General features: G+C 43.9%; 1 protein-coding gene across 1 annotated transcript in view; it reads left to right on the forward strand.

Annotated features, from left to right (window-relative positions):
* CRYBG1 (crystallin beta-gamma domain containing 1) overlaps window positions 1-16323 on the forward strand; it is a 341387-nt gene that overhangs the window by 310342 nt on the left and 14722 nt on the right. Inside the window, 5 exon segments of the mRNA XM_068233359.1 lie at window positions 3293-3438; window positions 8862-8988; window positions 10188-10220; window positions 12215-12327; window positions 15141-15270. Coding sequence (XP_068089460.1) covers window positions 3293-3438; window positions 8862-8988; window positions 10188-10220; window positions 12215-12327; window positions 15141-15270 — 549 coding nt within the window.

The raw sequence follows: 16323 nt of genomic DNA on the forward strand, positions 1-16323 counted from the left end.
TTGCGTAATTTTTTTTTTGCTGGACGCAGCTAGCACTTTGCTAGCTGTGCCAGCACACCGATCGCCGCCGCCCCGCGCTCGATCGCCGCTATCCGCGCCACCGTAGAGCCCCCCCCCCCCCCCCCGACCCCTGCGTTGCCTGGCCTATCAGCACCAGGCAGCGCTTAGGCCCCGTTCACACTTGCGGTTTAGTAAAAACCGCACCGGATGTCCGGACCGCACCGTATCCGGACCGGACCTGATCCGTACGGTTCCTATCCGGATCCGGTCCGTTTGCATCCGGTTTCCGTGCGGTGTGAACACGGTTGCGGTCCGGATCCGGTTTCTTAAGGAGATACACATCCTGTAAATACCTGGGGTCTGGGAGGTCAGCAGAAGGGTCTGGGGTCATTGTTGGAGACAGGTGGACGTGTGGAGACCATCCGTGGATACAGAGACTGCAGTTGGGACCATGGATCCAGGCATTTTTTACTCGTAAACCTGGGAATTCTCTCCTTCCTGTTGTTCGCCTCCTTGTCAGACATATCAGACATGTTGCTGCCAAAAAGAGCTCCAGCATGAAATCGCTGCTGCCCCACTCTTTGAACGCTGTGGTCCCCATCCAAAATGCATAGGAAGTGGGGTAGAACGTCCGGTTTTTGTAGCCAGTGTGTTGTGCGCTCTCCGGCTCTCATTGCTTTGTATTGGCCGGATGGTGCAGTCCGGCTCCGCCCCGGATACGGCTGCCGGAGGAGCCGGACCAAAAAATAGCGCATGTTGGAACGGAGTCCGGATCCGGTCCGGCTCCGGCAGAACGGACGCATGTGAACGGACGCATAGGCTTTCATTGCTATGCCGTGCGTCCGTTCCGTCCGTTCTGCAAGCGGTCCGGCTCCGGCACGGCGATTCCGGATGGCCACCGCTAATGTGAACCGGGCCTAAGGGGTAGATCGGGACTCCCTTAGACGTCTGTGACGTCATCCCGCCCCGTCGCCATGGCGACGGGGGAAGCCCTCCAGGAAATCCCGTTCTTTGAACGGGATTTCCTGATCGCCTATCGCCGGAGGCGATCGGAGGGGCTGGGGGAATGCGGCTATCATGTAGCGAGCCCTAGGCTCGCTACATGATTTTAAAAAAAAAAGCAAAAAAACGGCAGCGCTGCCCCCTGGCGGTTTTTAATATACCGCCAGGGAGGTTAAAGGGAATGTCCAAGCAAAATAAAAACATTAGTTTCACTTACCTGGGGCTTCTACCAGCCCCATGCAGCCATCCTGTGCCCTCATAGTCACTCACTGCTGCTCCAGTCCCCCGCTGGCAGCTTGCCGACCTCGGAGGTCGGCGGGACACATTGCATACATTTTTACGCATTCCCGCTAGTGCAGGAACATTAACACATACATTTTTACGTATTACTGGTTTTAAGCGTAAAAATGTACGCATTGAACCAGTAACGCGTAAAAATGTATGTGTTAATGTTCCTGCACTAGCGGGAATGCGTAGAAATGTACGCAATGCGTCCCGCCGACCTCCGAGGTCGGCAAGCTGACAGCGGGGGACTGGAGCAGCAGTGAGTGACTATGAGGGCACAGGATGGCTGCATGGGGCTGGTAGAAGCCCCAGGTAAGTGAAACTATTTTTTTAATTTTGCTTGAACCTTCCCTTTAAGATGTGCTAACTGAGTTAGCACCGGTTAGTGAATCAGGCCCACTGTGTTTTGATCATCGGTTCAGTAGGACAGTAGTAATAAATGAGTCAATTAACAACTGTTAAAGCAGTGAGATTCAGGCTCAGTGGGTGAAGCTGCTGCTGTTTCCCCCTGCAGTCTGAACAGTGGAATGATGCAACCTAAAGTATAGTCTGAATCTCTCTGAGAAGACTGCAGTTTATAGCAGTTACTGTCAGTGGTGAAAAAAAGTGGCAAGATTCTGGGCCCCTGACCAAGTACTTTTAATGTCCGCGTCAGCAATGGGACATCAGCTGACTATATAATATCTTACCCCAACCTCCCTGTCGTCTCTTCCTCCCTACCATCTCAGTCAGTACAAAATCAACCATCATGCATCATAAAGTAATATGCAGTTCACTGTAACCACTACATTGCTATTTTTCTGAATTTCTGTCAGTTTAAAATAGACCCTCAACTTGAGCTGAGAATAGGTGTTTTTTTGTCCGTTCTTTGCTCATTGCAAAACTGATAGTGAATGGCTCCTATTTTATTTATAGGAGCCATTCACACTTGTCAGCTTGCAATGGATCCATTACTGTAAGTGGGCCGCACTTCTGTGCAGTCCTTTTTAATCCCGGGCAGGCAGATGCGTTCCCCATATAGCCTTTAGAGGTAACGCATCTACCACAGCAGACCATTGGAGCAGACACTACACTGTCCACTCCCGCTGGCCGCACGTGATCCGGTGCAAGAGGGAACCGAGCCTTACCTCTGGCAGTCGGGGATAAAACAGCAATCTCCTGGCAGGTGTGACAAAAGTAAACTCATTAACGCTTTCAGGTATTTTTTGTTTGTTTGGTTTTTCAGTTAAATTTTATGCTAGGTACATACGATGCAATTTTCTGACAGATTTACTGTCCGACCAATTATTTCCAGCATGTCCAATATGATTTCCGATCGCATTTCCAATCAATTTTCCATTCACTTCTATGGAAAATCGATCAGAAATCAGATCGGACATCCTCTATGATAAAACCCTACTGTCTCTGCGTCCCATGTCCGTGTGTGTGTCCCTGCGTGCTACTGCGCATGTGCCGCAGGGACAGCCGTTGGACGGGTGCAGGACAGACAGGTGGTCAAGCGTGCAGCGCGCACATGCGTGGTGAATGTGCGGCAGTGGCGGCAGTGAGGGGAGTGGTTTAAACACAGACCTAAAGCCCGTTTTTAAACTGGCTTAGGTCTACTAGTGTTGGAAATAATCGATCTGACAGTAAATCTATCAGAAAATTGCATTGTCTACCTAGCATAGTAGTTTTGCTAATCTGTTGAGGCGAAGGGGGAATATTGAACATAGTCCTGCTTTAAGCACATTTAACTAGAAGTACACGTATACTGTAAAAACATAAAGTTGAATGTCCGCATCAAAACGAAATGTGCTTTATCCAGCGCTGCGTAATATGTTGGCGCTTTATAAATACAATGACTAATAATGTGCAGAATGCTGCCAGCCCTGACAAACAAGCATTTGCAGTATAGTAAACAATGTCGGGTTACTTTTTAGATCTATTTTTTGTCACATCTCCTTATTAAATAAGCCATTTACAATGTAGTAACATGCTGAAATACTACTCCTATTTTACCTTCCAGGATCTTTCAACTCCGCATCTAGTAATGTACAATGAAAAAGACTTCGATGAAAAAGCAGCAAATATCAATGTTCTGGGAATTATAGCAAACATGGATGAAACCGGTTTTGGAGCAAAGATACAGTCTATCAATGTATTAAGTGGAGTGTAAGTACGATGATCATTACTTTGTTTGTGGTGTATCATGTATCTAGATTGCCTTTTCTGAATATTTTATTTGCAGTCACGGATTGGTGCATTCATTTACTTTTTGTAAACACTGTGTCTATTAGTATAGCTAAGAGATGAGAAAGAGATGTGAAGCTGCTACAGAACTCCAGCTGCAGTGGCTGATAATGCTATCCATTAAACTTGTTATTTAATGTATCACATCAGGGCCAATTTTTTTGGCGGGATAGCCTTGCATTGTGGAAAAAGTAGAAATCTTTATGTCTAAAATCTTGCTGCTTTATCTTAAAGGACTTCCGAGGCCAAAATTAATAAAATCACACTATACCTTTTTTTTTGCAGAATCCACGGAGGATGTCCTGCCCGTCCTCCGCTCCGTTCCGCCATCAATGCAGGTCTTATCATTCCCCTACGGCTCGGCCCGACCCCACCGAACGGGTCGCATGGATGCCACCTCTAATATGGCCGCCGCCTTGCTCCGTGGCTGCGCAGTACGCTTTGTCGCTAGCGCGACTGCGCAGCCTATTGCCCGCCTCCCGCCGCGTACTAGGTCCCGGCATGCTCCCCAAGCGTACGTCGGGCGGGCGCACACAGGCTGCGCAGTCGCGCTAGCGACAAAGCGTACTGCGCAGCCGCGGAGCAAGGCAGCGGCCATATTAGAGGTGGCATCCATGCGACCCGTTCGGTGGGGTCGGGCCGAGCCGTAGGGGAATGATAAGACCTGCATTGATGGCGGAACGGAGCGGAGGACAGGCAGGACGTCCTCCGTGGATTCTGCAAAAAAAAAAAAGGTATAGTGTGATTTTATTAATTTTGGCCTCGGAAGTCCTTTAAGTATACCTAATCTGAGGTAAAGGTACCTAGGGTAAGGTCAAAGGTTTGTTCATGCTGGATCTACATACCTTTGTGTGTTGTTTATCTTCTCCGGTCCCTGTAATCACTCCACAATATTCTCTTATATCACCCTCCCATTCCCTCTTCTAACCACCTCATTTACACCACTTAAAGTGTACCTGAGATGAAAAAAAAGTATTCATACAGACCTGGGGCTTCCTCAAGGCCCCTTCAAGCCCTTCGCTCAGTCACTGTCTTTCTTGTCTGCTTCAGTCCTCGGCTGTCTGTCCCAGGGCCGGGCCGAGGCATAGGCTGGAGAGGCTCCAGCCTCAGGGCGCAGTGTAGGTAGGGGCGCACAATTCATTCAGCTGTCATTCCTAATTGTGTATGAAGCAGAAAGAAATAAGAAAAGGAGATACATGGAAGGGACTACAAGCCAGATAACTATAGGTTAAGGTGTTGGGGGCCCTGGGGTGCCTCTTAGTCTAAGAGCAATCAGTGTGTGACGGCTGGGATGGAGGGGCGCACTTTGGTGTCTCAGCCTTGGGTGCTGGAGGACCTTGTCCCGGCTCTGGTCTGTCCTCGTAAATCTGTGAGTTGCAGCCAGTCAGCACATACTGCACATACATGAAGCAGCTGGGAGCGTTCTGCTCCTGAATGTTCCCAGCAATGGGGGCATGCACGTGGCCAGGATGCATATATGCCGACTGGCAGCTGCTGACAGATTTACAGGGAACAACAGCAGAGGATCAAGGCAGCCCGGGAGGATGAGTGAGAAAATGGTCAACAGGGGTCTGGACCGAGCCCCAGGTATGTATGAATACTTTTTAAGGGAGGGTGATAGAAGGGAACATCGTGGCACGCCTCCATTTTCCTGCCTGATATTTTTGAAGGAGTGATTACAGATGGATGAGGGAGGGATGAGGACAACCCATAGAGGTATATGTACGGTATCTAACATGAACATTCTCTGTGTTAACCTTGGGTAGCTTTGCCTCGAAGTATACTTTAAATCTTAAAATCTCAACAGATAGCAAAAATCCTGACTGACAAGATTCAGACCACACTGGTTCTTAATTTTGGCCGCTACTTGTCAGCTATGGTTTTTGCTTTCTTTTGAGATTTGAAAATTTAAATAAAGGGGCAAGATTTTAGCTGTGCAGATTTATTTTTTCATTGTAATGCTATAGCCTCTGTAGACGAGAATCCTCGCGAAATGACCGCCAGGCTTTCATCCATCCCCCTACACCCAACTGCTTGCTCTGCACCCGCATGGTATGTGACTTTTATTTGCCAATTATGCAGTTTGTCACCACTTGCACCAAGACCTGATTAAAGCATTTCTCAACAGTGCCAACCATTTCCTCCTGTCCATTTACTCCAAGGTTTACCTGCTTCATCCAGCACGGTTTCTTCTCTAGAGAGTTGGGTGGTGACTTTGCTTTTAATAGGCTTGTATTGTAGCTGAAATGAGAATGCTGTAACAGCAGATTGTGACCTTCTACAATACAAGTCTACAGAACAAAACGTTGCTGCTTTAGTAATGACAAATCTCCACTTTCAGGTTGCTTCTTAAGTTCTTTTATTGAAAGTCAGCATATGGATGGCACATGGCCAGAGCATTCCAAAATGTCTTGTGCCTCCTGCTGCTTATGCCCATGTGTACATGCCAGGGCTGTGTACAGTTTTGGAATCTTAATGTCACTATTCATCTTTGTGCTAAACCTGAATAAAGCACCTGAATGGGCTAGCTGTGTGTAGACCTTAGATATCTCCTTACCATATCAGATGAGCTTGAGCAGGCTTTTCCTCACACACCTGCTTCAATGTGAGAGTTCTTTCTGGTCCTTAGTATCGTGAATACGTTTGTTCTTCACTGTGAAATCACTGCTGTTGTTACAGCTTACGGAAATGTCATTAAGATCCCATTAGCAGCAGCTGCAGCTGGAGAGATCTCTGTGTGTCACATGACCTTCATGGAACCATGGCTATACTACAAATGGCAGTGCTGGGGCCAGAGAACACATGCAAGCTGTGGGGAATCAAACTGGTGATCCATATACCATAATTGGACTTGAAGTCCATACATGCAATTTACAACTTCTATCACATCAGTGTAATATGCTTTAGTGCAAAATAAAGTTCAGGACATTATAGAGGCTTGTGTTCCATTTGAAATATCTTGGAAGCCAAAAGGTTTTTGGCCATCTTTCACATTAGTGGACTCAAAGAGCCAGAGCTGCAGCCACTAATGGGCACTCAGTAGGCAGTAGCAGTGCAGGGAGTCTTGCCCAAGGTCTCCTTACTGAATAGGTGCTGGCTTACTAAACAGGAAGAGCCTGGTCTGGTCTCCTTTATCAGAGGCGGAGCCCTTAACCAGTACACTATCCAGCATAAAGTGTCTCTTCAACAATCCATTCAGCAGCAAGGCAAAATAATAAAAGTACTTTATCTTCTTTTCTGGATATAATTTTTACTGTACATTTTATAAATAGATTATCAGAGGATGTGTAGATTAATATGCGTATGCTTATGTTGTTTAACCTCTCCTGTCGGCGCCCATTCAAGCATCTTGCATCAGAGACCAATTTGAATAGTCCAAACCACAGCAAATGATTTGAATTGGAAAAGCTCCTCAGATGGCCTCTGGCATTCACGTGACATTTTGGCACACAGCAATGAGTCACACCTAATGTGATAGTACATTTGTCAGTAGATGTCTCAGCATTAATCACTTTGCCAATTTCCTGAGTATTTTATATGTTCCTCTGGCATTGAGCAACTACAAACCCTGCCCTGACTATGCTTTTAAGTTCACAAGAGCCGTAAGGTTGTGTATGGTTGAAGGTTTCATTTTAGCGTGCAATGTATTATGCTAACCCTGTGTCAGTGCAAATCACTGCCTGAGGACTTTACAATTAATAAGATGTATTGTATAGTAATAATAATCACTCAGATTGTTTCCTGTCCTCTGAACTGCAATTGTAGGCCCTGCTAGACTGACCTGCTTCTTCACAGGCATCTCAGCATGGAGACACTGTCCAAAATAACACTGCTCACTGTACAATACAATATTTATAGATACAATAATGAACTGTGTTTTTAATTCTATAGGTAGGATGAGAACTAAAGTGACAATAAGATATAGAGGTAGAAAGAAAGACTCAAACAAAAACAGGATAAAAGGGACTTGCTTGGTGGACCCCAAATCTTGCTGATGGTTAGTGAAAAATGTGAAAATGCCTCCTAGTGGCCATCCATTGTAGTACTCAATACAGAATTTATGGCTATACAATTACATCACCATGTTAGAGTGTGCAAAAGTGAAGCACCTAGCTTTTTTTAGAAGATTTTATAACTAACTTTCGGCATTTTCAGCATTTTTTTATATGCGTATTGAGGTGTCATCACCAGAATTATTTTATATCACAGAGACAATTGTTGCCATTTTGCACTTACCTTTGTAATAGTTTTATGTATTTGCATAAAATTGCATGGTTATTGGACTCATGACTTCCCTTAAAAGAAAATTTTAAAAATAAACATTTTCATGTCTATTTATAGTTCTGGGAAAAAAATCTAAGACAATGTTGAAATTGTGTTTCTATTTCTCCTATAAAAAACATCTGTTTGCAGTTTTCAAAAATAACAGTGAAGCCTGATTTGCTGAGGAATCTCCAGAGACATCCAAGCATCTCCAGTGGTGATCCAGCAGACATAATTGTTTGCTAGAAGATTGCTGCTCTCACTGGGTCATACTGGAACATAATGGGGGTTGCAGTAAGGCTAGTGAATTAGCAGTTGTGTAATTGCTGTTTTATACAGCTATCTGTAGTGAAGACTCTTGTTTTAATAAACACAGTGAAAATCATAAAAACAAGAACTTGCTTTGTATGCTCCATGCAGAAGCAAGGACACAACCACTAAAGAGCAGACCTTTCAAAATCCCCCAAATTTAACCCAGGGGTGGGATGCACATTCTATCCACTTACCAGCACACAACTGTTATCCAATTAAGTCCAAATTTGTTGGATCATTTGACACCTCCACTGGTGTTTTTTGTAGATGCCCATTGTGGTGTTTTACCTGAATTTTAGCTAACTAAAAACACACACACACACTTACACTCTGCCATTTGGGTTTATTACACAGCTTATATCAGGGTTACTAATAGCGAATATGGGGCGTGGGGCTCCGATGACGTCAGTGACGGGACCTGGTTCTCGTAGCTGCGGGGAGGACGGCGTCGTGGGAGCAATCCAGGCAGATGGGGCTGGAGGAAGCCCCAGGTATGTATAACTTTTTTTCCTTTCAGTCATCTCTGCTTCCCTTTAAGCCCACTACATTGTTTATGCATTTCCATATTTGCAGGCTTATGTAAGGTAATGTGTTAATTGCAGTTTTCCATGGAAACCAGTGACCGTGCACTGCACAGTGATGATATGACATCTGTAATGCACTGGCTTGCAGCACCTTTCACCTCAGTGACAGTTTGTGTTGTAGAATCGGCCTAATTTTGTAATAAGACTGCTGCATTGGTTGTTAATTTTGTCATCTTTTTTTATCAGGTGGGTAGCCTATGAATGTCCTGACTTTACTGGAGAGCAGTACATATTGGAGAAAGGAACATATTCTACATTTGGTGACTGGGGAGCTAGAAGTCCTAAGATCTCCTCTGTACAGCCTATTGTTCAGGTAAGTCTAGGACCATGTCACTGCACATGTGCATACTGCCACATTGTCATGGTGATAGGTGTAATTCAGGTTTTAATGCTGATTCATCTACAGATCTACAATATAGTTTAAAGTTAATCTGGACACTGTAGGAAGTTCATTTATGACATATTTATTGGACAGCATGAAATTACTGTTTGGCTCAGTATAATATAAAAAATAATGGCAAACTTTTTGTTTTATTTGCATACAAAACATAAGCATATTTGTTTTGTAATAAAAACTAGGAGACTTGAGTACCAGGGTTTGCTGCCAGTCCCTGGATTAGCGCAGGTGTGGAAAAGTGTACTGGTTAGGGGCACCACCTCTGACATAGGAGACCAGGGTTTGAATATTAGCTCTTCCTGTTCAGTAAGCCAGGATATTTGTAAGTAAGATTGAACTGCAAAACAGCCTGTGCAGCCTCAGTCTGAGGGCTGGTGCACACCAAGAGTTAAAACCGCTTGTGCTTTAAAAAAAGGGCTTGGCTAATGTATTTGAATGGGATGGATCACACCAGAGTGATTTGTTTTTTTCCCCAAACGCAAACTCGGGTCCTGCAGCATTTTTGCTGATTTCTGAGGCAAATCCGCCTAAATGTTAAGTATAAGAAAGTGGAAAATCGCTCTGAAAAGCACTAGATCAGAGTAATTTTCTACGCGTTTTTGTTACAGAAGCTGTTCAGTTACAGCTCTACTATAATAAAAAATGCTACACCAAAACGCTCAAAAAAAAGCTTGGCATGTATAGAAAATCGCTCTGCACATGCCTAGAATCGCTCTGAAAAAACACTTCGGAAAGCGGCGCGCTGAGTGTTTGCGATTACGCTAGCACTTGTTGGTGTGCACTGGGCCTAATGCTGAGAATACACAGCTCGATTCCGAGCCATTTAGATGGCTCAATAGATCATTTCCGACACGTCCGATCTCCCGCCCGATCGTTTCACCGCTCAATTCTGCATTGAGCACAATGCAAAAAGATAAGGAAAACGAGCGGAAGATAAGAGAATCACCTGCGGAATTGAGCGGAGAATCGATTGGGCGGCAAAATCGAGCCGTGAATGCCCAGCATTACAGATCTTTTTTTTCTACAACATGGGATTACTTTTTATAACACAATGGTTATTATCAATATCCCTGGCTCCCAGATAAAAGCTTGTAATGCTTTTTATTTTCATTTAGGATCCTGTTGAAAGCCCAGGAGTACCTTTTAAGGTAAGGAAGACCTTTTTCATGCTCATGAAAAAAACTTGTTTTATCTGCTACTGTTGTCAAAACTTACTAGTATGTTTACCCAACTACAAAGTTTTGGTGAAGTACTAACTATGCATGATCACAAAGGCTGGTCAATGAGATATAAATAATTCAGAGTTGTTGCAAAAATATGCAGATTATTTTTTTTATGCAGGTTGAAAATGGACCAAACAAATGGAGCTGAGAAGGGTCTACTTTCAAGTTGCATACATTTGCATAAACATTTAACTCAAGAATTAAAGTAGTTGGATCTCACTGACCATCCCTAATGATCACTGGTCTCAGCTGTGTGTGATTGCTTGCATGACAGTGTGATCATTTTAAGAAGACCCAACTGTTCATAAAACACCAAAATACTGCTTAATGTTTGTCTTCTTCGCAAGGGTCAGAGCTACTGTATATTGTTTTTGGTTATTTTGTAATGTGCCAATACACTTTTTCTCCAGCAGATTTGATCATAATGAGATGGCTGCCCGAGCATAATTTTGATTGATTTCTGGTCATAATGGATCAGAAATATTGATCATGCAGGGCAAAAAGATCTTGCAGGAAAGGGGGCAGTCCTATGCGCAGCACTAGCAACGTTTGATTTCAGGATGACTAATGGACCCCCAGCTGGTTTCCCCCGTTTTAAAATTTGCTCCCCCGGGCCAAGTAGAGTGTTGCCAGCAGAGCATACTCTCACCTATGTGCCAATGTGCTCCTCCTATGTCTTTTCTCTATCACGGTTGGGATGCATGTGTCCCGACCGCATGTACGTGGTCATGTAACGTACATGACAAGGGGTATAGGCACCACAGCACCAATAAAGAAAGGACACAGGAGAAGTGCGCCAGTGGACAGATGAGTGTACCCTCCTCTGCCAATGCTATGCACAGTGTGGGGGAGCACATCTTAGATGGGGGAGACCTGGGGACCTGGCAGGCGGCTTTTAACTTTGTGGTCAGTGCTTGGTAACCAGTATTGCCATAGCCAGTGTGAACTAGCTTTTAGCTGGGCATATGCCGTATTGGCACTACGTAAGTCAATTTTAAAAAGAAAATGTATATCTAATTTAGCAGTGTCTCATGCTGTACATTGCTGGTAAATCTATACCAACTACAACACATACAGGATACAGTTTACTACAACATTAATTCGTTTTGAATAGACTCACAACTAATTAAAGTATGTGTCAGATTTTTTAAATGTTGTCTGTGTTGCTGTGGAGCGATATTTCATTCATTTCCTGTTCTCTGTGAACCCATCATTGAGGCAGAAATCTTGAAAACTTGGAAGCAGGTAGCAGTAGAATACTGGTGTTATTATTAAAGGATACCCGAAGTGACATGTGACATGAGATAGACAGACATATGTATGTACAGTGCCTAGCACACAAATAACTATGCTGTGTTCCGTTGTCTCCTTTCTCTGCCTGAAAGAGTTAAATATCAGGTATGTAAGTGGCTGACTCAGTCCTGACTCAGACAGGAAGTGACTACAGTGTGACCCTCACTGATAAGAAATTCCAATTATAAAACACTTCCCTAGCAGAAAATGGCTTCTGAGAGCAAGAAAGAGATAAAAAAAGGGGAATTTCTTGTCGGTGAGGGTCACACTAGTCACTTCCAGTCTGAGTCAGGACTGAGTCAGCCACTTACATACCTGATATTTAACTCTTTCAGGCAGAGAAAGAAAAACAGGAACACAACACAGTTATTTGTGTACTTGACACTGTACATACACATGTCTATCTCATCATGTCACATGTCACTTCAGGTATCCTTTAATGTCAGAGTACCTATTGAAGATATTTCCATTCCTGCTCACTGAGACACCGTCTAAGTCAATACAAGGCAGAGATGTTTAACTAATATAGCAAAAAGGCTGGAGTTCTACTTGTAGTGTAGTTACATTATCATACATTATGGTTATTTAGCAAATTAGATAACACATTTTTCTTTGGTTTGCTCAAGGTTGAAGTTTTTTCAGAGCCTAATTTCCAAGGTGAAAATCAAATACTTGAAGGAGATCTAAACAACCTGGAAGAATCCTTTAAAATTATGTCTTGCAAGGTTGCTTCAGGAAGGTGTGTATTGAATATGTTGAAATATGACAAGTGTTCTTACAGCCGTGGGGCCCAGAGGCAGGGGAGATACAATTAATGCACAGCTACCAGTACTGCCCCACTAGTTCTCACGGTCCCCTGTGGCTGACCGGTACTGGAGCTTAAAGGGAACCTTAACTGAGAGGGATATGGATGTTTCTTAATGTTTAATGAATACCAGTTGCTTGGCAGTCCTGCTGATCTCTTTGGCTGCAGTAGTGGCTGAATCACACATCTGAAACAAGCATGCAGCTAATCCATCTGACTTCAGTCAGAGCACCTGATCTGCATGCTTGTTAAGGGGCTGTGGCTAAACGTATTAGAGACACAGGATCAGCAGGAGAGTCAGGAGAGTTAAAAGGAAAAATCCATATCCTTCAGTTAAGGTTCCCTTTTACGTCACTGGATAGTGCACAGGGGCGCAGGATACATGAAGGGTGAGTACTGAGGGACTGAAGGAGTGCACAAACGTGTGCAGCCTGCAGGGAAGCTGTGCTCCTTATTGGTGAATACCCTGCACCAGAAGCAGGACCAGTGCTTCCATAGAGGCAAAGAGGGTGATAGCCCCAGGGCACCAGAGCCTGTAGGGGCCCCCCAAGGTGTCTCCCCCTCCTCCCCAGCTATGGTGACCCTATTCATGCCTGCAGGGAATGATGAAGAGAAGTTCAGAGCATAGAGTATGGTGTTGCCTCCTGTGTCCAGCCTGGATTAGATAAGACTGGATTAGATAACACTGCATTTTGTAGGGTAAAGGAGAAGGGTGATAATGGGGACCCCACCAATGCTTTTGGGGACATTTGATGGACACCTAATGATCTTGTGTGACTGGGGGGATGGGGTGGGGCCTGGCAGCCAGCTCGGGGGCCCAGGGTATTGAATTTTCTGTGGGGGAGGGGGGGCTGTGATAGGACCCCCCAAGTTACTTTTGCCCCAGGGCCCTATTTAGTACCGGCCCTGACCAGAAGTAAGGGAAAGTTGCTGAAATCTAACATCCTTTATCACAAGAAACTGCAATAGATTCACTTCCATCAGTGTGTTTGGAAGACGCCCTTTCCAGCACAGATTCCTCTGTGGACACCACACCTGTGAGCACTCCCATACTAGTTTAGGTACAAATAAATACTGCACTTTCCCATGCCTTGTTGTATCTGTTTAAGGAGGATGTTAGAGAAAGAAATAATGTCCACAAGGACCAGCACACTGAAAGTCTTCTGAACTTATAGACTTTATTAGAAAATGTCTTCACAATCAAAAAAGCATTAGAATCGTGATGGATCCAAGGAGCACACACAGCAATTAAATAACCAACAAAGACGGACACATCATAATTCCCAACATTATGGTGACACACTCCAGCCTAGAGCTGTTTGGGGCGTGAAGTCCATCTTTAAAGGATACCCGAAGTGACATGATGAGATAGACATGTGTATGTACAGTGACTAGCACACAAATAACTATGCTGTGTTCCTTTTTTTCTTTCTCTGCCTGAAAGAGTTAAATATCAGGTATGTAAGTGGCTGACTCAGTCCTGACTCAGATAGGAAGTGACTACAGTGTGACCCTCGCTGATAAGAAATTCCCCTTGTTATCTCTTTCTTGCTCTCAGAAGCCATTTTCTGCTAGGAAAGTGTTTTATAGTTGGAAGTTCTTATCAATTAGGGTCACACTGTAGTCACTTCCTATCTGAGTCAGGACTGAGTCAGCCACTTACATACCTGATAGTTAACTCTTTCAGGCAGAGAAAGGGGAAAAAAAGGAACACAGCATAGTTATTTGTGTGCTAGGCACTGTACATACACATGTCTTACCGTATATTCCGGCGTATAAGACGACGCCTCAACTTTTTCAGTTAAAATATAGAGTTTGTGATATACTCACCGTATAAGACTACCCCTCTTCCAACGTACACCAAATTAAAAAAAAAAATCATATACTGGTGCTGTACTGTATGTGGTACCCAGTATATAACAGTAAATAGTCAATTGACTGGTTGGATTGGTGAACACTCCCTAAGTGGATTGGTCAGCTCTCCCTGTCTCCCTGTTTATCAGAGCAGTATGGAAGAATAGATCGCGCTGTGCCCCTAAAATACGCCTCTTTCACCCCTCTGGCTCACCCTTGTATCCTATTTACCTCCCTCTCTGCCTCTCAGAACTCACACATATGCGCCTGCGCCGCTTCACTACAGTCCTCAGCGGCAAGATCTGAGAGACGGTAACAGGATAGGGGGTATCACCCGGCATCAATGATACCCGGCGTATAAGACGACCCCCAACTTTTCAGAAGATTTTCAAGGGTTAAAAAGTAGTCTTATACACAGGAATATCTCATGTCACATGTCACTTCAGGTATCATTTAAGCCAAGAAATGTGCACAATACTGTCATGGTTTTAATGGTTTTTGATTGTAAACACATGACACAACACAAAGTAGTTTTACAATCTTTATTTTTTATTTATTTTTTTTTTTATCCCAAGATAATTTGTCATAACTTGTATTACTCATTAAAGGTAGATTCTTCCTTAACATTGTAACTACAAGCTAAGTTGTGTTAGCAAGCTGAAGCTGAGACAACCTAAGTTGAATATGGAGTTCCTCTTTTTAATCCCTTCCACCTAAAGCCTGATGTGTTGCTATGTGCTGCATGTGTGGTTCCCACTCATGGCAGCAGAGCTAAAATGCCTCTAGTTAGATTTTGTAATGATTATAATAATTGTTTTTACTTGGCTAACACTGTGCAGAAACGTTTTTGCTACTTGTAAATAAATAAATCTGATGTTGATCCTGTTTTGCAGGTGGCTTCTGTATGACCAGGCAGACTTTACCGGAAATCTCTGGGTGCTAGAAGAAGGGGTCTTCCCTGATTTATGTGCAATGGGGTGCCCACATGATGCAGATGTCAGATCTCTAAAGATTGTAAACTATGTAAGTATATCCTAATACTTTATTAGCTCTTTTTATTGCTCAGAAAAAAATACATGCCTAAACACCTTGAACTCGCTAGGTTATTTATGACTTTCCACAAAGAGTCAGAGGTCATTTTATATTATTTCTATTTATCTCCCTTAAAGGGACAATTAAGTCAAACAAAAAAAAAATGTTTTACTCACCTAGGGCTTCGTTCCTGGCCACAATAGCGCCATCTATGCTGCTATAGCATATATCATATACCATATAGCAGCATAGAGGGTGCTAATGTGTCTGGGAACGCGAAGAATCCCTCGCGTCCCCAGCCTGTCAGCTCCTGTCACCGAAACAGGAAGTGGCTGCCGGCGGGACCAGGAGGATCGGAGGGAGACGGCGAGGGCACCGGACAGCTGCAGGGGGCTATTGGAAGCCCCAGGTGAGTAAAACTCATTTTTTTTTTTAGACTTAAGTGTCCCTTAAAGGGACTCCGAGCAGTGCAGAAACTATGGAAAGATGCACATCATTTTAAAGCTCTCTTTCTCCTCTTTCCAATGAAATATAAACCACCACCCTACGTCTTTTAGTTTTCGCTATTTTCGCGATTGAAATTGCCGCGGCCGCGATTTCGATCGCGAAAATAGAGAAAACTAAAAGGTGTAGGGCAACGATTTAGGTGTCGTCAGAAAGAGGAGAAAGAGAGCTTTAAAATGATATCCATCAAGCCATAGTTTTATTGTATTACACAGGACGACACTTTCCCCAGTGTCAGCAGCTCCATTCTGCTGAATGCAGCTGCTGACTTTGACAAAAAGTCGCCCTGTGTAATACAATATAACTATGGAAAGATGGATATCATTTTAAAGCTCTCTTTCTCCTCTTTCTGACGACACCTAAATCGTTGCCCTACGCCTTTTAGTTTTCTCTATTTTCGTGATTGAAATCGCAGCCACGGCAATTTCAATCGCGAAAATAGCGAAAACTAAAAGGCGTAGGGTGGCGGTTTATATATCATTGGAAAGAGGAGAAAGAGAGCTTTAAAATGATGTGCATCTTTCCATAGTTTCTGCACTG

Source organism: Hyperolius riggenbachi, chromosome 4 (assembly GCF_040937935.1).
Source record: "Hyperolius riggenbachi isolate aHypRig1 chromosome 4, aHypRig1.pri, whole genome shotgun sequence".
Taxonomy (NCBI): Eukaryota; Metazoa; Chordata; class Amphibia; order Anura; family Hyperoliidae; genus Hyperolius; species Hyperolius riggenbachi.